Source organism: Oreochromis aureus, linkage group 11 (assembly GCF_013358895.1).
Source record: "Oreochromis aureus strain Israel breed Guangdong linkage group 11, ZZ_aureus, whole genome shotgun sequence".
Taxonomy (NCBI): Eukaryota; Metazoa; Chordata; class Actinopteri; order Cichliformes; family Cichlidae; genus Oreochromis; species Oreochromis aureus.
Genome location: NC_052952.1, coordinates 25,447,193 through 25,473,492, shown reverse-complemented (window position 1 = coordinate 25,473,492; position 26,300 = coordinate 25,447,193). Strand labels below are relative to the sequence as shown.

Genomic DNA, 26,300 nt, shown 5'->3' with positions numbered 1-26,300 from the left:
GTCATTTTTTGAGTCACTTAATTGAAACACAAATAATCTTCAGCAAAAAAAGCAAACAGTCTTTTATTTATGATTTCATGGAATCAGATAATTGTGCTTTTTATCACTTTAAATCAGTTACAGATAATTATACAATTAAGGCAGAAATCAACACATACTTTCATCCTGGATTTAACTGCTGAATTTTCCCAGCTGACTGGTTAATCATCTGGTTTTTAAACATCAGAAAATTGTAAAATTCTCATTACAAGGAAGTCTAACATTTCCAAATATTCAGTGTAGTCTTTTATAAGATATAGAAAACCAATGATTCCTTAAGACCCAAATATATTTAGCCAACAAAGTGTTTTGGCAATAAGTTGCCTTTGTTGTGTTTGTTGTTACCCTAATTCAAACCATAGCTACTAACTTCATGCTGTAAGGAGAGAACATAACCACATAATAGGAGACAACAGCTGGCCCGATGCAGTTTAAAATAAACTACATCACTTCTTCTTTTTCTTCTTCTTCTTTTGGTTGCTACCTTTAGGGGTTGCCACAGCAGATCATCTGTCTCCAACTCACCCTATCCCTAGCCTCCTCCTCTGTCACACCCACCCCCTGCATGTCCTCCTTCGCTACATCTATGAACCTCCTTTGAGATCCTACTTTTTTCTTCCTGCCTGCCAGTTCCATTTTCAACATCCCTTATCTACCATCCCTCCTCTGCACAAGTCCAAACCATCTCAGTCTTGCCTCTCTAACTTTGTCTCCAAGCTGCTTAGTTTGAGCATGTTCATCTGATATACTCATTTCTCTCCCATCCTGGTCACTCCCAATGAAAATCATATCCTATCTTACACCTAAAGTTCAGTTCTCATAAAAAACATATCTCATCTGTCTGTGCACAAATAACCTTGAGTGTCAAAAGCACTGCTATATGGTTCAATATGTCTATTTTATTGGGAGCTCTAATGGGATTTAGGTCAACAAAATTTCGCTCTAACTTAAGCTTAGTCCTCTTGGCTTCTGTCGCTGTTTGAAAAAGGTATACACACTGGTAGTGTTGAATTTATGGAGAGTGACTTTGGACGTTGTGATATACATGACCACTAAGCATTGCAAAATACAACATTGCATGACACTCTCTTGTCATTTGCATCAAAGAAAGTCCACATCAGACTGTGGGGGTGGTGGGTGCGGCCTTATCCCCAGATATGTTTTGCAAATAGGTAGATTGAGAGAGGTGGAATTAGCTTTGAATGGCGCTCTTGTATTTTAATGTTTCAAAGAGACGAGGAAAGCACAGTAGTTCTTCCTGCAGGAGGTTAATGTGTGTCTCTGCTCACTTGTCAGATGTAATTGAAGGGAGCAGCTTATGAAAATGAGGTGGCAGGGACGAGGTCTTTAATTAGATCATGGACAGAAATGAATTAGAATCACCACTCTCATTACCCACAGCAAAACTGGAGCAGCACAACAGTGAATACAAAAAACTTTAATATCTTCGAGGCTGTGTTAGAGTGTAAACTGGGTTTTAAGTGGGACTAGTGCTTTGTCTCGTTGTGCCACACTTGCCAAACGATAATATATGAGGACATTGAATTTCTGTGTTAGTAAATGTAAGGCTTATTTCCTTCCAGATCATTATTTATTAATAGTATTATTATACTTGTGAAAGGTCAAGCTTTAGCCTGCTTAGGGGATGAATAATGCAACATAGAAAGCTGAGGACATCTAGTGGTGAGTCGGACAAATATGATAATTATAATAAAGTTCTTCTCCACATATTTTGACTTTCAAATTATAGTTATAGTTATATTTTTCATCACTTTATTTGAAATAGTAATCACTACTAAGCATGTTAATATCTCATCACAGTAGTGGAGAAAATTTGTCAATTTATACAAAGACAAAAAAAAGATTAAGTAAGGCTTTAATAATCCCGATCATTTTCCTGATGATTTTTAATTTCTAGTTTCAAAAAAGGTGCAGCTGCACTGACCTTGAAATGCTTTACATTCGCCCCAGTGTGTAGACTCAGGGATAAAAATTCGACCGCAGTTTAATCTGTAAGGCAGAGTTTCTCCGCAGCTCAGCTCTCTCATTGGTTCATCCTGTATGAGCGGCGCCCAAAGTCTGCCTGAGCAAAAAAAAAGGAAGGACAATTTACTTACATTATGAAACGGAAGGACGCAAGCTGTCTGTTGGAGAAGTGGCTCAACCAGTCAGCGCAGCCTGTCATACACGTGTTTGCTGTACTGCAACAACGTGGGCTTTCTTTATGAACAGAAAGAAATTTGTTAGATAAACACCACGTCAAGGTATTTCTGGACACTTTGCTATAGCCGTTTGGTGAGTTTGTATGTATTTTTTTTTAATGACGCTGTATCTCGGAAAGTCGTTTAATAGGTGAAGAAAATGCCGCTAACTTGGTTATTGGTGTCCCAAAATTGGTCATAAGCAGTTAACTGATATAATAACACGATAAACATGACATTTTTCTTGTTGGATGCTAATGAATGAATCAATGTTTTTGTCTCTGTAAGTTAAATCCATAAGACACGACTTCGCACAAGACAGTATGGATAATGTTAGCTGGGTTACGACAGGTGAAAACTAATCAACCGACCAGTTTTCCTCTGTGAAATATGTATGTAGCAATCCTTTAACGACAAATTACCTGCGGCTAAACTCAGTAACCCACGAAAGCTCTCAGGAGCCCCTCTGGAGTAGTTACCCTTACTTCTGGCGGCGCTCTTTTTTCCCGCCAATTTAATTTCATACGCTGTCAATAAAAACAACAATAACAAAAGTTAATGATTCACTGTATCTTTCAGACCGGTGTAATTCGATCACGTGTTAACACATTCTTAGGTTTTACAATTTGGATTTACCCACTTGTGTTCGTACAGTCTCACTGTACTGCATAGGTCCGAACAATGTTTACAAATGAATGTAAACAAAGGGTTAGCCACACCTCTATAAGGAAAAACACCATCATGCTGACAGTTTAATCTAACAGACAGATACAGACAGACTGTGCTGTTAAGTGTTATAGCTATAAATGTACTAAGCACACAGAGAAATTCTCCATATAAATGTTGGTGCAGGGCAAGTACCTTGTTAAAATAGAGAGTTTAGGAGTCATTCTGTGCAGGACGTTTGCCATGAATATGACTCTGCCCCCAACGAACACACACAAACAAAAAAAATCTTTCTCTTGTCCTAACTTCTTGATAACTAAATTATAAAATATAACATATCATTTAACAAATATAACAATTACAGTAAGTTTTTGTTTGTTGTTGTTACACAAATGTCTTATAACTGTTAAACCCATTTACTTAACGTCAACATATTTTAAAGAACAGTAAGGGTGTGTCCCACAACATATGTGCAGCCCTTGAAACCTATTTAGGCTGGAAAAAGAAGTGACAAAATGGTGAGGTTACATGACAAAGAAGAAGTGACATGATTGCATTGTGGGCAAGCACCATGGGTAGACTAAAGGTCAGTCCTGTTTGAGATGTTTTCTTTTCTTCCGATCTTGTTGGACTTGACTGAGTGATCAAGTCGGTCATTCTGACTGATGGAAGCCTGTTACATTTTACCAAAAAAGAAATTCCTTTTAATACTGTTTACTTCCTTTGTTTTTGTAACTACATTCTCGACTTTTATAGTCCATTACATTCCACAGCTTGGGTCTTTTTCTGAGAAAACACAAATACTAGCACTGATTTGATACCCTGTTATGTTTATGTTATGTTATAACATAACATAACATAAACATGTTATGTTATGTTATGTTATGGAGTACTGGTGACAGGGTCGTGCCAAGCATAGCACACAGCAACTAAAATATCTCGCTGGATAGCTGGACATGTGTTTATTTATTTTTCGTAAAAACACAATAGAAAATTATAAAATAAGATGTGTTTTTTTCCACTTGCAGAATGACCCTTGGGACTTTTAAAACTATTAGTCCACTTGAGTAAATACAGCTTGTAAATGCCAGTATTGCTAAGAACTTGTCCTAGAAATGTAAAGTAAGCTTGTAAGTCATTTACTGGATTCCTGTTTTCTGTGTTTAGTCTTAGATGCCACTATGAAGTACATCCTGGTTACTGGTGGCGTTATATCTGGTATTGGTAAGGGCATCATTGCCAGCAGTGTGGGAACAATCCTTAAGTCCTGCGGTCTTCATGTCACAGCCATCAAAATCGACCCATATATCAATATTGATGCAGGAACCTTTTCACCCTATGAGCACGGTAAGTAATTTATAATTTACTGCTTCTAACAATGTCCTTGTCCTCAGTCAATTGCCATCGGCAGTTTGATTCAATTGTTTGATGGAGTTCTGTGGTTAACATTTGACAAGAAGTGCTGTGGGAGTGTTAGAGCCTTTAAGGTAGAGTGGTGTGGGCTCAGGCTGTTTCCATACAGTGTACAGTCACTGATCATTTTTTGAGGTGCACCTGTTTGAAGTGTAAAATCAACCAATCACATGGCAGCAACTGAGTGCATTTAGACAGGGTCAAGATGAGCTGATGAAGTTCAAACTAAGCAGCTGAATGTGAAGGAAAGGTAGATTAAGTGACTTTGTACATGGCATGGTTGTTTTTGCCATGTGGGTCGGGATTTCAAAAATTGTTGATCTCTTGAGATTTTTTATACAATGGTCCCAAAAAAGAGAAAATATCCAGCATATTTGTGTGTTTGCAACCACAAACACCTCATATACAGACCACCGACAGTTGTGAATATCTTCCAGCAGCATTTTTAAGAAAAAGCAAGCATTATGTTGTACTGCTAGTGATACATTAATGTAGGGCTGCACGATTTTGCATAAAATGAGAATCACGATTTTTTTGCTTAGAATTGAGATCACGATTCTCTCACGATTTTCTTTTCCAATATAAATATTTATTGCACTTATTAACTGCACATCAACTTCGTAACAGTTGAAACTGAACATAAAAACAATAAATAAACATAAAAACAATAAATGCCTCACATTTTGTGGTTGCTGCAAAATGTTGTACTGCTTGAAATTCTGTCTCCACCGTTGCTCGACACTGCGTGTATAGAGCAGGTCGTGCAACAATAGAAAAATAGTTGCGGGACGGCACTGTGAAGCGTTTGTCTAGGGTGTTGATCATTTTCCTAAATCCCTCGTTTTGCACAGTGTTGATATATCTTTGGTCAGGTGATAAGTAACAGCCTTCGTAATTTCTTTGTGCCTGCAGGAGTTCGACGTGTATAGGGAAGCGCTGTATAAGGTTCCCGTTATTGATGTTTGGGTGGTTGACCAGGACGAATTTTCTCCTGTCACTTTCTCCTCATCCCTGACGTGTTCTCCGTTGTTTTTTCCCTGCCAATTTGAGCATCACGCACAGCTTCTGTATCACGTGGTATAAGGCTCCGCCCTTGTCATTTGTTGAGCAGGAAGAGGGAGCGCTTGTTTTCATGCAGATTACGTCCCGGATCAAAATGCGGTACAATCGTCGTCGTCTTTTTTTTTTTTTTTTTAAATCGTTGTCATTTGGAAATGAGATCGCACATAAGTATGAATCGAGATCGCGATTTTCTAACGATTAATCATGCAGCCCTACATTAATGGCACTGCTTGCTATTCCAACTTTTTGTTGAACACACTAAATTTGGGAAGGACGTCATTCATAGCTCTGACTTTGGAGGCAAATAGAACCAAACATTAGTTCACTGTACCAAAATCACAGATCTCATTCCAATAGAGCACCTTTGGGATGTGGTGGAATAGGGAAGTTGCCTCATGGACGTGCAGTCAACAAATCTGCACCAAAGTAAGTCATGCTTTTATGTCAGCATGGACCAAAACCTCTGGACTGTTTCCAACACATTGATGAATCTGTGCCATGAAGAATTACGGCAGTCCTGAAGGCAAAAGGGGGTCCAACACAGTATGAGCAAGGTGTACCTAATAAAGTGTCCAACATGTATCTATTTGTTATGTTAGTAAGCAAGGCTCATGTTTTTGGCCATGATTAATTTTGAATTACTGAGTAATGCAGAACATATTTTTGAGAACCCTGAAGCACAGGAAAGATTTCTATCAGGTGAGAAGCTACTATGAAAGCAGCCGTGTGAAAACACTGATGTAATGTTTGTCTTTTCCAGGTGAAGTGTTTGTTCTCGATGATGGTGGGGAAGTGGATCTAGATTTGGGTAACTATGAGCGTTTCCTGGACATCCGCCTTATCAGAGATAACAACATCACAACTGGAAAGATCTATCAATCGGTAATCAACAAGGAGAGAAAAGGAGACTACCTGGGCAAGACTGTACAAGGTTGGATATTACTGTTTACATAACTGCTTTTATTGCCAAAACAGGCCTTAGGAAAGCGGATTTGACCTGTGTGCATGCATTTCTCAGGGTTGAGTTATACAGTGCAAATGCACAGATAACTACAGTTAAAGTTTTCTTTTCTTTGTTCTTTTTTTTCTTTGTCAGTGGTGCCACACATCACAGATGCTATCCAGGAATGGGTAATGAAGCAGGCAACCATTTCAGTGGATGAGGACGGTGTGGAGCCTCAAGTTTGTGTCATAGAGGTAAGCTGGGATTTATGATGTTGGCCAAGGTGACCTGTAGTGTAAATAAATATGCTGCAGTGGGAAGTATCTTATTTACATTCCCATGGGTCATTCTTTAGTCTAGTAGTTCTCAGACCTAAAATAATACTCCTCCTTCAGAAGTGGAATCCAGGTTGAATTTTTTCCGAAATAAAGTAATTGTTATATCAACAACAAACGTATTTTTCACATAAAAATGTATCATATTCATTTAACTTAGTTTCACATAACATTTTACAACTGGTCATCCATGCCCCACTTGCGGTAGCTCCACACCTCACAGTCTGAGTACCACCGCTTTAATCATTTGTGCAATTCTGTTTTTCTAGTAATTTTGAGAACTAGACGACATTTTCCAAAAGGATTGGGAAAAAAAGCTTGTTGCCTGAAGCGATAGCAAATATTGGCACCATTCAGCAGCAGGTCTGAAAAATAGCTGAACCCGAACAAATGAGTGTCACTGTGATGCACCAAAAAAAAAACAAAAAAAAAAACAGTAAAAACTGGTAAATAGAGGGATTTAAAAAATGATTTGCTCTGAAAAGGTTGTAAAAACACTGGCTCTGTTTCTAGCCTTGGGAAATAAATGTTTTATGTATTTTTAAAAAACAGTGTTAAATCATTGTGTTATAAATCAAGTGTTTATTTTACAGTATGTGCTGCAGAATTATTTTGTCTTTAATATATTTGCAGCTTAAAAGAGTCAAGTTCTCATAAACCAAGTTAAATTATTATCCTGCCTCTAGCAGTTCTTTCTATACAGCATACTTCAAACCAGCGCTGACAGTATTATGGGCTTGGTACTGCTGACAGTGTGCTGTATTTTCCAAGTCTTTCCAAAGTGCTGAGGCTCAGCCTGTGTATTCTTGCATGTAATTCTGTGCTTTAAGCTGTTGTTTTGTGTCCACAGCTAGGAGGCACAGTGGGGGACATCGAGAGCATGCCTTTTATTGAAGCTTTCAGACAGTTCCAGTTCAAGGTGAAAAGGGAGAACTTCTGCAACATCCATGTCAGCTTGATACCACAGGTATGGTTTGCTAGTGACCATGCACAACCAAGTAGTGTTTACAGATATTGTAGAAAAATGGATTAACTGTAAGATCACCAGATCTAATGAATAATTTGAAATATTTTTGTTTCATTATATAAGTCTTAAATTCATTTTTTTGGTAATTGAAGGTACATGGTATTGAACAGGGGGGAAAAAGAAATGACTTGTGACTTATATTGCACGGCCATTTATGCTTCGTTTTGTGTGGATGTATCTTTTCTCCAAAGCCCAATACCACAGGGGAGCAGAAAACCAAACCAACCCAGAACAGCGTCCGGGAGCTCAGAGGGCTGGGATTGTCTCCAGATTTGGTGGGTAGTCAGATTAAACTGATTCTTATATCTGAAAGTCAAATGGGTGTACTATGGGTGTCATGGGTGATCTGCTAACTCGTCTCCTTTTTTTTAAGCTATGGGACGGTAACTTGATACGTTTAAAAAAAACTGTGAAGTTTATAGTTTCAGGGCTCTAATGTGCAACCATCACATAAAAAGTAGTGCTGTCAGCGTTAATCTCGTTAAAATGACGTTAACGGCATAACCGCATTAATGCGGCAAAAGTCTGTTAGCGAGTTAGCGCAGATCGCCCCGTGCGTGGGGCTGCACGGTGTCAACGCGTTAGCGTGGTTAGCTCGTTAACGCTTAGCGTGCAGCCCCACGCACGGGGCGATCCACGCTAACGGAGATTTGCCACGTTAATGCGGTTATGGCGTTAACGTCATTTTAACGAGATTAACGCCGACAGCACTAATAAAAAGTAAAGAGCACCACCACCGAGACCACACTAAGCGTTAAAATGGTTAACTTGAAAGATTGATTTGGCAGATTTTTTTTTACCACTATTATAACAATATCTGATAATGTCTGTCATTGGATTAGGTGGCACTCACAGAGATCATTTTTTGAGGACGAAGAGTCATATGAGATGTGAAATGCCAGGTTTTTAGGTTTTCTCAAGTCAGTTAGCACAAAGAAGCTGGTTTAAACATGCTCAGGAGTGTACGTCTCAGATCTTGTCCTCATTCTTCTGATAAGGCCATCATTTTGAATCGCATGTTAATTTCATTATGTACACAATTAAATAAAATTTGGAGTGTTTTAAGTCGTAAACACTCAAGTGTGTGCCCTGGCATTATTTTGTTTGGATACATTATCCTGATATATATCCTTCTTTTGGCAGATTGTTTGTCGCTGTACAACTCCTCTAGAAACATCTGTCAAGGAAAAGATCTCCATGTTTTGTCATGTGGAGCCAACACAGGTGACATATTGTGATTTCCTGTAAAACTGTAGGTAGGGCAGGCTACTTATGTTAGTTATGAGCTAGTACAGTTCATCTCATCACTACTCACATTTACTATTTCAGATAATGTTGTCATATATTATAAGTAGATATAACATTATATAATAATTTATTATTATTAAGTAATTACTTTTTGTTGCTATGATATCATTAGATTTAGATAGATGCTGACCTTAGATGTGTAGAAATGGAAAGCATATCCACTCATCAGCCACTTTGTTAGGTACACCTGCTCAGGTGCTTGTTTGAACCAAGCATCAGAACGGGAAAGAAAGGTGATGTGACTTTGAAAGCTGATCTACTGGGATTTTCCCGCACAGTCATCTCCAGGTTAATTCCAGAGTTCGGAGAACAATAGACAGACTGCTTTGAGCTGATAGGAAGGCAGCTGTACCTCAAATAGCCACTCGTTACAACCAGGGTATGCAGAAGGGTCAGAATGTGGTGTAGAGAATTTGAAAGCGTGGATCCATCCTACTTTGTATCAACAATTCAGACTAGCGGTGATGTTGCAAAGATGTGGGGGATTTGTAACATTTTATACCAAGAGACACTGTGGTCCCTTGATAGCTAAGGCATGCCTAATAAAGTGACAGGTCAGTGTATAAAAATGGTTTAAAAAATTAAAAAAAAAAGGTAGCAGATGTCAACAAATAACACGTCTTCTAATTCCTTTCAGGTGATCTGTGTCCACGATGTCTCCTCAATTTATAGAGTTCCTCTGCTGCTGGAGGATCAGGGTGTTGTGAGCTACTTATGCGAGCGGTTGAACTTGCCCATTGAGATGAGACCCAGAAAGATGCTCACAAAGTGGAAGGAGATGGCTGACCGGTAGGAAAGAGTATCTCAGCCTTTAACTATTTCTAATTTGGTCTTGAACAGGGAAAAATTTAAGGTACAAAAAGGTGGACTTGGCTGCTGTTTTATTTTAAAGCCTTGAACATCCACCATGCTGGTTGTTTTTATTTGGGTATTTTGCTCCTTGGTCATGACATAACCTCAAATACAACATAGAAGAAGGACTCTGTGTGTTTATTAAATTTAAAACTTGGTGTCAGACTTGGCTGAGCGTCTGGACCTCTTAATGAGGAAACTGAATGGAGGAGGAAAAAATGTAGATGATCCAGGCATGATCTTTTAGTCACCATTACACTGCTAATGAAAAAAAAATACTTTATTCACTTCTTGAACATAACATTACTAGACAAGTAGGCGTAACAGATTCAGTCTAACGGTGCGTTCCCACCGAACGCGATAGAGGCGGCCAGAGCGTCAGGTTTACATGTAAAGTCAATGGAAAGAGCGCGATGACACGCGATTGCGCGTCCGGCGAAAATTCGGAAGCAGATTTGCGTCGCCAAAACGCCCGAAACGCGCGTCAGTGTAGCGCGTGGGGCGCGTTTGACTCGCGAAGAAAACCACGCGTGTCAGATTGTGTGTTGCATTTTGTGCACACGCGCGTATCGCGCCAACCGCTCGAGTTGGAAAATCTGAACTCCGGCGTCAAATTGCGCCGCGACAACCAATCAGGAGGCTGGTGACGTGGCTCTGACCTAGGTACTGACGCGTACTGTCCCGCTATTTTCCCACTGATGTACAAATACCTTTCCGCCAACAAGATAATGTGTTTATTCAGAGGACATCTGCAGGAGAAAGTGGAAGAGCCTCAGGGACACATATAATAAGGAGAAGAGGACAAAGAAGGAGAAGAGGAGTGGGTCTGCAGCAGGATCGGGGAAGAGATGGAAGTTCTTCGCGGTCATGGGGTTTCTGGACCCCTTCCTCACCTGTGCTGGAAACTAGCGGCAATATGGTGCGAACTGTGGAGAACTCCCCCGAGGACCAGGGACAGCCCGGAGAGGCAGCAGGGGAGTGTCAGTCAGAAGGACAAGGTTTACAGTGAATTAATGTAGGCAGTTAATTTATGCGTGTTGTCATATAGGAATATATTTTGTTTATTAATAATAAAACAGTATACAGTGGTCCCGCTGTTCACCCGTCACATTTCGCTGATTTTTGTTATTGCACCGTACAGCTTTCAACAATGCGCATTGCATTCTGCAGCCTGATTGACAAATCTCCTCCGTGTCGTGTCTCCTGCGCTTGCCAAACTTATCATGTTTGGTTTTGATAACCATCACGTCCAATAGAAAAAACAGCACAAAAACACTCATAACTATGACCCTCATTCGAGATACACACCTGCACCGCGAGGAAAAAGGCACCAAAGTGGCGTGCAGACGGAGAAAAAGCACAGCATAATAAAACTTCCTCCCACATTCCTCCCACATTTCCGGTTCACGCGCGTCAAAATATGCAATTTTGACGCGCGATGGATTTTTCTTGGACACGCGTTGAGGTGCGAATGTGCACACGTCAAATTAGGGGCGTTTGGGGCGTTTTCGCTCGCGTCTATCGCGTTCGGTGTGAACGCACCGTTAGGCTACGTTCACACTGCAGGTCTTAATGCTCAATTCCGATTTTTTGGTCAAATCTGATTTTTTTTGTCTGCTTGTTCACACTACAAATAAAATGCGACAGCAAACGCGCTCTAGTGTGAACGCTCAAAGCGGCCCGCATGCGCAAAAGAAGACGTCACACACAACTCGCTCTGTTTAGATCCAGAGCAAACAGTATTGTTTGACTGATGGCCCTTAATATAAAGACTTCGGACTTTATGTTTCCCAATTTTTGCTTTAAGTTATTTTGTTATTTACATAATAATGTAAATAACCTAATAATGATCCTTATTGCAGTTTTAGAGAGGAGCGGTGCTTCAAAGGATAGTTGCAGATTTCTGTCAGAATCTGCAGATTATACAGTACAAATAAAATGTTCACGTTGTCTTCCCAACAGTTTCACTGACATCTACACTGGATGGCCAGGAAGCGTTCGCGATGTCTTTTCGGGCGCTTTTCCGGTGCTGATAATTGGCGTCTGTCTTGTGTCAGTGACGTAAAAGACGGATTTAATGCGACATGACCGTTCAAACAGCAGTCGCTTTCTAAAACATCGGATATGTATCGGATTCAGTACCACATACGAAAGTGACCCAGATCGGATTTGAAAATATCGGATTTGTGCCGTTCACACTGTCATACCATGATCGGATATGGGCCACATAGGGTCAAAAAAATCGGATTTGATGCACTTTCGCCTGCAGTGTGAACGTAGCCCAAGTTTCAGAACCTCCTAATACGTCAGCAATAATGATGCTTGTTATGATTTTGGTCACAAAACTTTCCCTAAAGAATGCTGACACCAGAAGCAGATTTATTTATTTTTCTTTTCCCAGCGAGTACAACATACTGAGCGTTGAGGTAAAACGGGTAGCTGAGGAAGTAATCATTCAAAGAATGCACCAGATTCTGTACTATAAATCATCTCCCTCTCTTTTCAGATCCGACCGTCTCTTGGAGTATGTTTCCATAGCCCTGGTGGGAAAATATACAAAGTTAGCTGACTCCTACACATCTGTTATTAAGGCCCTGGAGCACTCAGCCCTTGCCATTAATCACAAACTAGAGGTCAAGGTAAGGAGACAACTTTCTTCTAATTTCTGAATTTTGCATCGCTGTTTTCAGTTTGGACTGTTGTCAGATAAACTTGCTATACTTAAATAAAACCTCACATATTCCTGTATTTGTACAGCCTGTTGTTGACTGATCTCTATCCAGATTACACTGTTTGTTGTTATTGCAGTACATAGACTCTGCAGATTTGGAGACTACTACCCTGCAAGATGATCCAGTGAAATATCACGAGGCCTGGCAGAAACTCTGCAGTGCTCAGTGAGTAGACAAATCAAGGCGAAAACATGCTAATAAGTGTGGATAATCTTGGATAATCAGCAGCTGTCGATATTAAAATGTACACTCTGGTGATACAGTATTATAGTTCGTGCAGCTATGGTAGTAGCAATATTGCAAACAGGTTAAAAGAGTTCAGTTTATAAGTCCTGTTTGTCTGGCTGTTTCAAAAGCAGTAACAGGGTATGTTACAAGTTGGGGACAGCCAAAAAGATTATTGTTTTACTCCAGGGGGTTGTTTTGATAAAGGAAACACAATTTAGGATAGTTTTTTTTCTTCTTTCTTCTTCATCTTTTTGAAGAAAAATGTCACTAGTGTGTCTTAATCAGATAGTATCACAAAAGAAAGCTTTTCTAATTATGTTACTTAGTTCACTAACCATACGATACTGAAGTATCTTACATTGGCTGTACAATACCAGCCTGGCATTTTGCTTTTTTAAATTTTCCAGAGAGAGTGACACAAGGTTTAAATAGATTTAAGTGGTCCTACATGTGTCTGTGAAATCTCAGTGAATTGAGCATTGATGGTCTTTTCTATCCTTTCCACAGCGGCGTCTTGGTGCCAGGAGGTTTTGGTGCAAGAGGGACAGAAGGCAAGATGCAGGCTATTTCTTGGGCACGGAAACAGAATAAGCCATTCCTGGGTAAGGGAGATGTCAGGCTATGCTGTATGTTGTGTATCATATTATATTGCAGTTGGATGTAGTTTGAGCAGTTATAGAAAGACAAATAGGGGGAAACACATTGAGTTGATTATTGATATAGACTCAGTCTCAGCAGAGACTCTGTCCTACACACCTTAGTGCTGGGTGGTGTAGAGGTTGTGCTGGGATGCTGTTTATATATTTTATGTATGATATGAATTTTTTAAATACTGCTTACACCAATGAAAAGACAAACAAACCCCCTACTGGGGTTTGTTTCAAGGTCTTGTATTTGTATTGGCTGCTGAAAACTCTGTGGTGCATATTGAAAGGGTGATCTGTATTTACTGCACACCTTTGTTTACTCACAATTAATCATTTGAGGTAGCACCTAATATCCAAATTCATTACATATAGTCAGTGGTTTATATATTATATAAGAAGATGTTGTTTAATATTTAGAATTCCACTGGCCTTGTTTTTTGCAGGGGTTTGTTTGGGCATGCAGCTGGCAGTGTGTGAGTTTGCCCGCAGTGTTCTTGGATGGGAAGGTAAGTGATTGTTTAGTTCTGCTGAGGACACAGCTAAGAAACATTTGCTTCCAGTGGTTTCCAATTTAATGATGAATAAAGCTTCCACCTCTTGGAAGGCTGATTTGTGCTCAGATCAGTTCATCTTGTTCATCTTTCAGATGCCAACTCCACCGAATTTAATCCAGAATCCAAACACCCTGTGGTATGTTATCTTCTTCTTCTTTTTTTTACCATGCATTTTTACAATCCATTATCAGTTATATAATCTTGATTTGATCTCTACAGGTAATTGACATGCCAGAACACAACCCAGGCCAGATGGGTGGGACTATGAGGTTGGGAAAGAGGCGGACCATTTTCTCATCCAGCACCAGTGTGCTGAGTACGTATCTCCCTGGAACAAATGATATCTGGATTTCTTCTACCTAATTATTGTTGATAAAATATGTTTTATTCTTCCAGGAAAGCTATATGGAGATGTGGAATATGTTGACGAACGGCACAGACACAGATTTGAGGTAGTGATCTAAACAAGGGTTTAAAGGTTTTTATCATACAGCGAAAAGTGTGGAAATTATTTTGTAAATACAAAATTTATTAAGCAAAAAGTATTGTGTGCAGTATCTCATCTAACTTTGAGATTTGATTTGAACATTATTTTGTTTTGTTGGGTCCATGGCTTTTCTTCTTGAAGTACTGCAAGAACAAAACAAAAAATAAAACCTTGAATTACAGAATCTTATCTTATTTCAGGTGAATCCAGAGCTGAAGCACCACTTTGAACAAAAAGGACTTCAGTTTGTTGGTCAGGATGTGGAAGGAGAGCGAATGGAAGTCATTGAATTAGAGGGTATGGGGAAAGTGTGTTTGAAATCCAGCACCCACCTGCTTCTTCTAATACATACAATTCTTGAACATGATGTAGAGAAATCATGTTTAACCCCAAACTGTCCTTCGTTATGATATAAAACATTTAATCTTTGTTGTTTAAATGAAGCCTGAGGTAGCAAAAACATGTGCAGTAATACACAATTTTTTGTTTCAGACCACTGTTACTTTGTTGGAGTGCAGTATCATCCAGAGTTCACCTCCAGACCCATCAAACCTTCTCCTCCATACTTTGGTCTCCTGCTGGCCTCTGCAGGAAAACTCCAGAGTTACCTGGCCAAGGGCTGTCGCCTTTCTCCACGGTAAACACCAGCACATCAATGACTTACCAATCCAAAAGTCATTTAAAGGAAATTAAACTGCAATGGTGACAGTCCAACAGTTTCGAAGTTTAGCTGTAACTGCAGCTATAACTTCCCAGTTCCCTTAGTCCAGTGGTTCCCAAACTTTTTTTGCTGGGCCCCCCTTGTTTTACAAGAAAAATGTTCGCGCCCCCCCCACCCCCGCGCGTGCACGCGCGCGCGCACGCACACGCACAAACACATCCTTCAACCACACACACCCATATTTTGCTCCATTGCGGTTTATTTCACACCTCAAACATTTATTAAACAATTACGCAAATACAAATAATCTGCAATAAATTACAGGTAGTAAGAAAATAAACTACCAACTCTTTTACGCTCCGTCCGCACCTACACGGGTATCTTTGAACGCGCAGCTGTTTCGGCCACATGTAAACGGCGTATCGAATCAACGAGAACTGAGACTTTTTAAAACTCCTTTTTTTGCGTTTGCAAGGAATACAGTTCGTCACGCAACATCAAAGGTATGTGCCTTTTTTCACGTCACACTGTGCGCCACGTTATTGTTTACATGGGATAAATTGCAGAATGGCAGATAGAGACGAAATACTGTTAATCTGACTCTGCAGGTTTTACACGCTTATATATACAGGCAGTTACTGTCCCTGCATTTAGAAAGGCAGAGGCATCACGGTGTAATTTTTTACATGTAGTTGTTTTTTTTCCTGTGTAATAATGTTCAACATTGCTATAAATACATTTTTCAAAAAATCCCTCTGCAAAATGGGTTAAAAAACATAAACAACTGTAGGATACTGTTTCTCCGTGATTTGAACAGCCCAGCGCTGCTCCCGTGCAGGGAAAACTAATTCTGCAGGGAGACCTACCTCAGCACTTGTGCAGGTGAAACCAAAGGGAAGATATGCTTCACCATATTTTCTAGTCTTTGGCTTAGAATGAAGTTGGTTTGGAAACATATTCAGCGATGCTTCATCTCCTGCTTTGCGTTTGTGTGGGCGCCCCGTGCTAGCAGTGTCCAAGCGTTGTTCCCCCCCCCTTTTCATGCTGCGCCCCCCCTGCAATACCTCTGCGCCCCCCCTAGGGGGCGGGCCCCACACTTTGGGAATCACTGCCTTAGTCCATCATGGTGTTTCTCCAACCTCCAAACAGCTGAATGTTATTTCACCTTGCTCTCATTTTCATCGTATTTAGCTGACATTTATGCTTTGGTGACACTTCTAATAAGTAATCTGAGTGTTAAACATGTGGAAAAAACTCTGAACCTACAACTCGATCAATATTTAACATCAGTCATTAAGCATTTTGCCCACACATATTATATCTGCATTTAAAACCGATGCCATGTCACCATAATTCCTGCAGTTACAGTAAAACTGTCCCTATAATGTCTTGCTGATGTAATACTCATCTGATGAATTTACCTTTCATTTCAGGGACACCTACAGTGATAACAGTGGTAGCAGCTCTCCTGACATGGACATGCGTGACCTGAAGTTTCTGTCTTTGTAGAAGTATTTTTTGTGTACGCGTCGCTCATGGATAAAACTACAACGCCCAACAACTACCCTGACTGACTCTGCACAAACAATCTTTGTATTACTCTGTATTTTTGAATTGTTAATACTTTATTGTCATAACAATTTATAATTTATGTTCTTTAAATATTTTGCCTACAGCAAAATATTAAAGGTAGTGAATTCTGTTTATTTTAGTGTTTTAAAGTTGCTGCAAAAATTAAGTATTAATAAAGGTTTTATGAGGGAACTCAAAAAAAATGTTGCTGTAATTGAACATGTTAAAAAAGAATACACTAAGGTACATGTTTAAAGGGAAGATATCAGCCCATCAGTATAAAGTGTACTGCCGTTATCATAATGATGTTCTGGTAAAATGTTGAGAAGATGTGTATTTTGGAGTTTTTCAGAGAAATATTTTTCAGAGAGACTTTCTCAGAATTATTTGGTAAGTTTTTAGGAATTGTAGCATCTGAGAAAAGGTTAGGTGGGATTATATATATTGGGAATTACTGATATATTTACCTTTTTAAATTGTTGTAATTGTTTGTCAGTTTTTTCATCTGTATTTCCCCATATTTTAATGCTGGTTTGGTTCTAAACGGTCTTTCTCTGTATTACATCCAAATCTGTTTGGACATGAGGCTGTGACTCTAGGTTGAAAATGTGAAAAATTGTGCTGTGATAATGTTAAAGATTTAGGCATAAATCAATCACATGGATGCAGGCTTTTAATTTCTGCATGTAAGCTGTCATTTGAAGACTTGCTCACTTTGGAGCGCCTTTGGTTTGTGAAGTCCTAAAACTGAACTGACCAGTTCAAGTTGCACAACTTTTGCCTATGACCAGTAAACATGATTTCCCTTTACTGCTATTTCTGACTAAGAACTGTTTAAAATGAAATGTGCTGATGCACAGTCATCTGACAGCTGGGGAAAATTAAGCAACCTTTGCGACAACAACAGAATAAAACTAAAAATACGATCTCAAATGGATCTTGAAGCATCAGTAAAAGCATCTAGTAGGTTATTACTATCAAATATCCCTCTTGCATTTTCAGTCTACTATGTAACATGAGATCCCATTTTGTTACCGTTGTGTGACCCAAATGCACTGAAATGGCTTTTATTTATTAAATTTAGATGCATGTGTTATGCAGCATGTCTGTTTATTTGTATTTATTTTTTATTTGTGGAGGGTATCCTGGAGGATATTACCCCTACAAGCTGTAAGTATGTGTGAATGACTTTTCATAAATACACTGGTGTCACAACTGCCTAGGGATGGACTCGTTATCCTACTAACCAGGACAGTGGAGAGGAAGCTTGTTGCTCTCCATGGTGCCTTTATGTAACTTGAACCCGTTCCATCACTGCATAATGTTAAGAGGTCACAGCCACTTTACATATAACTGTGAGACCAGTTTGGCTTTCCCAGAGGATAAAAAGTGACATTGTTATCAACTTCCCTTTTCAGATCCTCGCTGCACATACGAGATCATAAAGTGATAAAAACTGCTGCAAATAGTATGCCAACTGTTAGAGTTGCCAACAATCACCCTCATTTTGTATGTTTGTTGATGATGATGTCCCTACTGGCTATCAACTACAGGAAACTGCACAGTTTCCCTTGATAGGTTTTTTTTATGTAGCCACTACTTCCTTAACTTTCCCACATCTGGCCCTCCCTTTGTCCTTGTGCTCTTGCCCCTCCTTTAGTCAAGTATCAACAAGCAACCTTTAGAAGTACACGCCCCTGCAAAGCCACGCTCGTGTACAAGCTTACTGTACTAGTTAAGATCAGCAGCTCAAATGGATCGAGTTTTCGATTTTTCTACATACCTGCCTTGGTAGAGGATTTGAAGAGCCACCATGGGAATGAGAATGAGAGCTGTACTGCAGTCACAAAAGGAAAGAAGTTTGGGATGCCTGTGAACACTGCCGGAGCATTGGTAGTGAGATTAATAAGGAGTGGCTTAATGCCTGTTTCTCAACATTTGGATTGTCAGAGGTAAGAAAGCAACTGGTGGTAAGCTTGTGTGTGGTAGATAGTCTCCATGAAGTTATGTCTCTTTCTCTCCAGTCTCAGTAATCTTTCACTATATTTGCTTTTAACCTTTTCTAATCTTTATGACAATCTGTTTTTCTCTTTCCCAGAGCTTGTGCACACCTTCATATCTCCAAAAGCTGTCATTCCTGTCTTAATCTCTTGTAACTGCCAGCAACAATGGACCTGACTTTGTGGCAGTACCAGTTCAGGATCATCATGCTGGGCGATTCCACTGTGGGAAAGTCCTCCCTACTGAAACGCTACACAGAGGACTTGTTTATGGAGTCCATCAACGAGACAGTAGGTGTTGACTTCTACGTTCACTTCCTGGAGGTGGAACCGGGGGTCCGTGTAAAGCTGCAGTTCTGGGACACAGCAGGACAGGAAAGGTTCAGGTATGGATGATCTTTGAATAAGATATCTACAGTCTACAATGATATGTGTTGGATTCCAGGTAACATTTATGTCTTTTTTTTAATGCATTAGGCCACATTACAAGGCCCCATTACAAAAATTAGAGACACTTTAGTTGTGTGCGACAAATGAACTTCGACCTATTCCATTCATAATAGAGTTGTTTTGCTTTGTTTACTTTCAGCCATGATTGTGTATCCACCCTGTCAGTGTCACAAGATAGGTGTGTGCTGTCTACAGAAGTGCAGTTTGTGCAATACTTTTAAATTGAAAATTGAGCTCTTTTAAATGTAATATTTTCCAGGCTCAGCGTATTTAATGAAAGAACTTGGAGAAACATGCCTCATTCTGTCTCCAAATCCTTTGTTTTCCAGTTCTCCAGCTGAATGAACTGAAACAAATTGCAAACTACGCCTGTTTGCATTTAACTTCACTCTGGATGGGATCTATAATCCCATTAAGTGAACCAAAGGCTTACCCAAATTAGCGTTGTTTTCAGAAATATCTGTTTAGATGAAGTTTTCACCACCTGACAGTTTAGATGACCTTTGGTTTAAACGTTCAATAAATCAGGGGGAACTGTTTGTATGAATGCTTATCCAAAAGAGCTGAAGTTATACACAGCAGCTGTCAATTGCTCATTAGAACAGGACATACATTTTGATTCTGTTTGCTAGTGTGGGTTTTTCTCATCTCTCTTAAGATTTTTTACCCCTTTGTCTCACTTCTTTCCTCAGGTCAGTGACCCGTTCCTATTACCGCAACTCAGTTGGAGGCATGCTAGTGTTTGACATCACCAGTCGAGCCTCCTTTGACCATATTAAAGACTGGCATGCTGAGGTGTGCGAGCGAGTACAGCCACATAAGGTTCTGTTCATCCTGGTGGGTCAAAAGAATGATCGAGATGCTCACAGGGAAAGGGCGGTGAGCCGAGAAGAGGCAGAGAAGCTGGCCCAGCAGCTAGGAACGCCCTACGTGGAGGCCTCTGCAAAGTCTGGGCAACATGTAAAGGAGTGCTTCGAGCTCCTCACTCGACGAATCTACCAGGGACTATTGAGTGGAGAGATCGAGCTGCAAGAGGGCTGGGATGGAGTCAAGTGCACTGCCCCACAGGCGCTACAGTTACAGCGAGCCAACATGCCTCAGCCAAGAACAGCAACCAAGGACAAGAAAAAGTGTTGCGGTTAAACTGTGGACATGTGGTGCCCATCTATGTGAACTCACGTGACTGTAAAAGCAATAAATAACTGTGAGCAGGTTGGATCGGTGGTGGCATTTTACTGTAAGGCACAAAAATCACAAAACACGCTGGTATGAAAAGTATTTTTGCACATTTTTTGTGAAGATGAATCTTTTAGGACTATAAGATGATGGTATTTTATTTTGTGTTGGCTCTGTGAAATAAAATGGGGAAATAGGTCAGTTTAGTGTTTCATTTTTTTCTGTAACAGATATTTTTAAACTTTTTGCTTTTTTGCCATCAGCAGGTCATGCGCTCGACTCCTGGTGTATTGATTATACTTTAATGAGACTGAACTTTTCACTGTAAAGCCTAATAACCTTTCCCATCTTGATATAGCTTCACCATTAGGTTAAAATTTAAGTTTGCTCAATGTCACTTGTAACACTGAGCTCAAAATATGCCTTACAAAGTACTCAAAGCTGCTGGTGAAACTGTAGACTTTTAATAGAAAAATCTATATTCTGTATTTATAAGAGAAATATGGTAATTCTCTCTTTAGTGAGAAGCCAGCTCCACAGCATATTACGCTAATGGACTTATGAGGTCATGGCTAACCTCGGTTCAGCAGGGGCAGGGGCTGTAATATGACAAGTTGTTTGTTCTTTTCTCTAATTTGTCTAATGGGTGCTAAAGATGTAATTGTGTCAGAGCCACAATTATTCAAAAGTGAGAGAAATGAACAAATCTCAATTATTGAATTCTCTACCTCGAGACCCGTACACTGGTAAAGTGGTTCCACCAGCTTGGAGGTTGAGGAGACGAGGTAGTCTGCACAGCTCGTGTCCACACAAAGACATTACAAAAAGCGGTTTGCAAGCAGGTTTATCAAAAGTGGGGTCAAAAGTGAGAGGATTGGAGCCACTGCTCCACAAAGGTATTCTGTATTTTCTTTTGAACCAATTTCTGGGATGCATATCTGAGATTCTGTCTATATTGTTTGTTCTGCCAATAACTGGCAGCTATTAAGGTACTTTGTCCCTTGGTTGAAATTACAAATATTGTCTTGAGCCTTCATTTGTCTCTTGAATTATTCTTATGAGCCTAACAGTTGTCTTGTAACATGACTAGTAAACATCCTGTGAGTAACTGGTTGTCTGTAGGTGTTTCTGTGGAAATTCATTAAACTCTCAGGTGCATATATTAAATTGGGGTTTTCCCCCCCAGCGTCTCTGCAACTAAAACAAGGTCATTAAATGATGGCTGGTAGCCATCTGCTGTTTCCGAATATCTTTCTTTGTCCTTGGTTGTCTGCAAGTATGCAGGAAGTCCATTTAATCACATCTGAGCCTTCGTGGTGTATTAATGTAATACACAGTGTGGCAATTTTACATCTACTGAGTAGCTGACTAATAAATGTGAAACACCATCTCAGATAATTAACATATCCATGTAATTTGACCAACTTAAGCCTGGCAATACATAGACCATACTCCAACGTTCTGATTGGTAATTTCAGTCATTCATTTCTTACAATGAGAATTTCTTCCATCTGACGTTTGTCTTATTTGGATGCAATTTTTCAAAGTAAACAAAAGAAAAATTAAAAACCAAAACAATATGCTTAAAAAAAAATGTGTTAAGGTTGGTGTAGTAGTTTTCAGTAACAACACAAAATCATGGACACCAACCCACAGAGCAATTTGGTAGTTTACACCTCAATTAACTACAAAAAGCTACAAATAAGTATAATGATAATAATTGCACAAATTGATTCAATAAAAACAGAGGAGTCCCAATCAGTCCTATACGTTACTTGCAATATATCTAATCTAATGATAAATCTCTAATGAGAAAGGTAAAACCAAGTATTTTAGGAAGGCACATGAGTCAGGTAACACTAACATCCAAGTAATGAACAATACCAAGAAAGTATTTGAGTCATTTTTTTATTGACAAAGATGCAATGGAGTTCTGCCAGGTTTAGCTTAATGTCAACAATACAGAATCAAACATACAAAGACCACTATTGTGCAATGACTCTGGCAAAACACTTAAAACGTACAGAGCTATGACAATGAAACATTAATGTCAAGAAAAATACATCCACCAATACCACCTCTCTGTTTTAGTCAAAAAAAATAAAAATAAACAAACAAAAAAACATCCCAGTTGACAGGAAAATAAAAGAGAATGAAAAAAAAAAAATAACCACAATAGGTACATCTTAGTCGTGCTACTTTTTGGTTGTCTTGCGGATCAGTGCCATTCTCTGAAATGAAAATAAATGAAAACAATTAGGCCCAGTGTTCATCATAATACAAACCAAATTAACCATACTGACAAATATAAGATCAGCAGTTACTCTACCATTTACAGTAATCTAACATGTGCAGCAGAGGCAATCGCTCACCTGTTTGTGGGCCTCTGTGGTACAAGCCTTCTTGAACGGCCGGATCTCATCTGAGCCATAACCAGGAATCCACATGTTCCACTGGCGCTCTGATAAAAGCAATGCACAATGGCAGCAGGCCACAGATCTTAAAAGGCTCATTGGGATTTACAATAGATATTGATATTGCAGCGATCATATCTGGCAAATAACCCAGTCTATAAGGAAAGATCTAATTTCCATCTCATTTTCAAAAATTGATATACCGGTATATATATATATATACACACATAATTTTTCTTCTTTTCAAGGCTTTTACAGTAAATAATTTAAACTCCCTCTGTGATAATCAAACTGATCACAGAAAGCACATAGTTTACCTAACATTTATCTGAAACCATCTACAAATATTAAATGAAGTTCTTATCATTAAAATAATTTAAGTGATAAAAAAAATCCATTCATAACAGACGTTTTTTATGCATATAAAGTCTGCTAAATCACCTTGTGCTCTCAAAGTAACAACAAAATTTGAATATAAATAGCCACCAGATGATAGCAGCAAATAAATAATTCAAATTCTCATAAGGCATGTAGCACTGAATTAAATATAAGCCTTGATAATATTTCTGTAAACAGCTGCCAACCAATAACTGCAGAATAACATTCACATTCTTACATTTTTTGTGAGAGCTCAAGGCACACAGTACAGCCTGACAAAATAAAGAATGACCCAATCACTCAAAAACGTCACAAGCAACTTACCTAGATGTAACTGAACATCTTTCACCTCCAAGGTGTTGGACTTGCGATGGCGTGCCAGCTGACAGGCTGCCGTCACTACACTCTCTATAAAATCATCTGCAATTTGTAGCAGCATCTGAGAAGAAAACAGGGATTTTGAAAACCAGACAGCAAACTGAAGAAACCATCTGTTTCACTATAGCTTGAAAACCATCATATTTTCAGCTGTTAACAGCATTAGGCAAGTTTTCATTGCAAATGATGAAAAAAGGCTTTAAAGCAAAAAAGTTTAAATGTTATTCAATAAAGAGAAGATGCACAGTTCGTACGCTTTACTGTCTAGCCAAAAAAATCTTGCACTTTTTTTTTTTAACTACTGACAAACCTCCTCAACGTCCTCATCCAGCTGCTCATTTGGGTCAATCTCTCTCACCAGGTCCTGCAGCTTTTTCTTACTTAGCACCTGGGAAGAAAGAAGATGCATCCATCAAAGCTAATGGGTGAGGTTGTGTGGTCTGCATAACAGCTTAGTGATAGTAAGAAATTGCAAAAATACAATACAACACAGTTTTCTCACATTTAAAGCAAGGAGCCATAAGTTTTGCACTGATATTTTCATGATATTTCATATAAAAAAAAAATAAAAAAAAATCTTCATGTAAAACAAAATACACTCTCAATCTTTGGCATTTTAAGACATGAAGTCAGTAAGTTATTACACAGATCCTGGCCTTTGGTTCTGCTAAGTAAGAAATTAACTAACCTGAGATCCCTCTGGACTACTTCTACCCGCAGGGCCTGGTGGCAGACCCTTAACCACTGTCACAGTGCTGTTAGCCATGCTAGTGGCTAAAAGAAAAGCAGAGAGACTCTGAAGTGTCACTGCGGGGCAAAACCGTTGTGGTGGGTCTCTCTCGAACCCTCAGCAGCAAGTTGAACTCAGATGTGATGAATTACCTCTTTACCAGGTCCACAGCCGTGAATCTGAAATTAAAAAGTCAGAAATTAGAGTTACTACAGAAATTAATCACAGGTTGATCAAGCTGTTTAGGTTGAATGTCAGGACATTAATAAAAAAAAAAGGCTTGTATCATCGTTTTCTTTACCAATTACACTCAAAAATGCAGAGTTTATGTCTTTGCAGCCTCTCAATTGTCAGAGCTTGAAAAGGGGGGCAACTGTCTTTGGGTTTGTGAAGCCAGACCTTCCATTTAAGAGGCTTCTTCAATTCTAAAGACAAATGGTGGGATGTCCAGGTATTTAACCCGTACTAGTGATCGTCCTGTTTGGAGGTGGTCCTGAGAGTCGTTGACGGACTACTGATCGTGAGCCAAAGTGTGAAAAAAGGGCGTGGGTCATTTCCATCACTGGGGGACAAGGGCAAAACTACTCTTGCCCACTCCATCATGTGACCTATTGAGGTTCTGACCATCTAAACCAGGGGTCCCCAATCTCAGTCCACGAGGGCCGGTGTCCCTGCAGGTTTTAGATGTGTCCTTGATCCATCACAGCTGATTTAAATGGATAAATTACCTTCTCAACATGTCTTGAAGTTCTCCAGAGGCCTGGTAATGAGCTAATCATGTGATTCAGGTGTGTTGACCCAGGGTGAGATCTAAAACCTGCAGGGACACCGGCCCTCGTGGACTGAGATTGGGGACCCCTGATCTAAACCCACTGTGAACGACCATTATTGATATAATTAGGACGCCAGGTATCAACAAACTACAATGCAGTCTTAGGATACCTTCCCAGTAGTTTCACCCTTAACCCCTCGATGATGATAATGGCCCACTCCTTTATTCACACCTTGGTTCATGTGATGAGTCACATTATTAATAGTGGGTTAACGACTCTCAGGACAACGTAAAGGGGAAAATTCCTGGGACTTTCCACCTTTTTGGTTTTTAAAATTGAATAAGCCTCTTGGATAAAACGTCTTCACAAAGCTAAAGAAGTCCAGTTGCTTTCTTTATTCAAGCTCTGAAGACTCTCTTGGTTTTAAAGTAAAAAAATAACACGAAGTTTTACCATAAAACCCGATGCTTTATATTTACAATATAAAGCCTTTTAGCTTGAGTTGATTTTATTTTTTGTTTACAATATTTATTAGTAACTCTACTACCTTTACAATACCGAAAGTATGCCAAAATCCAAGCCATGCAACTTAGCCGACAAACAATGGCATGGGTTTACTGAAAACATTAATCGAGTTAGTGAAAAATACGACACTCAAAATATAAAAACAACAGACCATAGATTAATCATGGCTGTGGAGTTTCACCGAATAAAACAAACAATAAAAAACACACCGAAGTTTGCGCTAACATTGGTGCTAAAAACAATAGCGGCTAACGTTAGCACCGAATCCGGTGGAGAATCGATATGGAGGCTAAATCTTAAAACTGTGCGTCAAATTGTCAACTTACTCAGTTAAACAAACACTATCTGTCCATGCTTCGGCGTTGCTGTGATGCCAAATTTGTTGTTTGACACAAAAATCGTCTCTCGCTTTCCCCTTTGGGTAGCTGGAAAAATAATCGAGGTTTCCTTTCAGTACTTCCGCTTTGTTGATCTCTGTTTCCTGTGGACGCCGCAGCCCTGGGTCCTCTAGTTTGCCGCCTGCTGGATGTTTCGTGGAATTACAACAACAAAAACTCGGATTGATCTTTTAATAAAGAAGCGTTGCTGTCTTTAGTAACTACACGAGCTAATTTTACTAAAAAATAAAAGTTTACATGCTTCGAACAATAGTTATAATTGTTAGTTATAATATATAATAATTTAATAACATAATATTTTCATCACATAACCTAGATACTTAGACATAAACATAGATTTATTCCTTTCCC

General features: G+C 39.3%; 3 protein-coding genes across 4 annotated transcripts; 2 read left to right on the top strand and 1 right to left on the bottom strand.

Moving 5' to 3' along the window:
* The first annotated feature begins 2,157 nt into the window (after positions 1 to 2,157).
* LOC116313751 (CTP synthase 1-like) lies at positions 2,158 to 17,827 on the top strand. 2 transcript variants are annotated; one of them, XM_039619342.1, is made up of 18 exons: positions 2,158 to 2,303; positions 4,074 to 4,253; positions 6,142 to 6,312; positions 6,478 to 6,578; positions 7,510 to 7,626; positions 7,878 to 7,961; positions 8,830 to 8,910; positions 9,632 to 9,783; positions 12,353 to 12,485; positions 12,655 to 12,743; positions 13,314 to 13,408; positions 13,897 to 13,959; positions 14,100 to 14,143; positions 14,227 to 14,323; positions 14,404 to 14,459; positions 14,695 to 14,791; positions 14,987 to 15,131; positions 16,589 to 17,827. In XM_039619342.1, the coding sequence occupies exons 2-18, from the start codon at positions 4,088 to 4,090 to the stop codon at positions 16,662 to 16,664; spliced, it is 1,767 nt and encodes a 588-aa protein (XP_039475276.1). In that variant the 5' UTR covers positions 2,158 to 2,303; positions 4,074 to 4,087; the 3' UTR covers positions 16,665 to 17,827. The 2 variants fall into 2 exon arrangements, with proteins under 2 accessions (XP_039475276.1, XP_031587393.1); XM_031731533.2 differs by having other exon boundaries at positions 2,163 to 2,334.
* Positions 17,828 to 18,384: 557 nt separating this feature from the next.
* rab42b (RAB42, member RAS oncogene family) lies at positions 18,385 to 21,600 on the top strand. Its single transcript, XM_031731539.2, has 3 exons — positions 18,385 to 18,679; positions 18,826 to 19,113; positions 19,870 to 21,600. The coding sequence occupies exons 2-3, from the start codon at positions 18,896 to 18,898 to the stop codon at positions 20,318 to 20,320; spliced, it is 669 nt and encodes a 222-aa protein (XP_031587399.1). The 5' UTR covers positions 18,385 to 18,679; positions 18,826 to 18,895; the 3' UTR covers positions 20,321 to 21,600.
* Positions 21,601 to 22,245: 645 nt separating this feature from the next.
* taf12 (TAF12 RNA polymerase II, TATA box binding protein (TBP)-associated factor) lies at positions 22,246 to 26,035 on the bottom strand. The gene is made up of 6 exons (XM_031731540.2): positions 25,878 to 26,035; positions 24,212 to 24,432; positions 23,834 to 23,911; positions 23,470 to 23,584; positions 22,726 to 22,814; positions 22,246 to 22,584 (listed from the first exon to the last, which is right to left on the bottom strand). Exons 2-6 carry the CDS (start codon positions 24,287 to 24,289, stop codon positions 22,549 to 22,551), a joined length of 396 nt encoding a protein of 131 aa, XP_031587400.1. The 5' UTR covers positions 24,290 to 24,432; positions 25,878 to 26,035; the 3' UTR covers positions 22,246 to 22,548.
* Between the last annotated feature and the right edge of the window lie 265 nt (positions 26,036 to 26,300).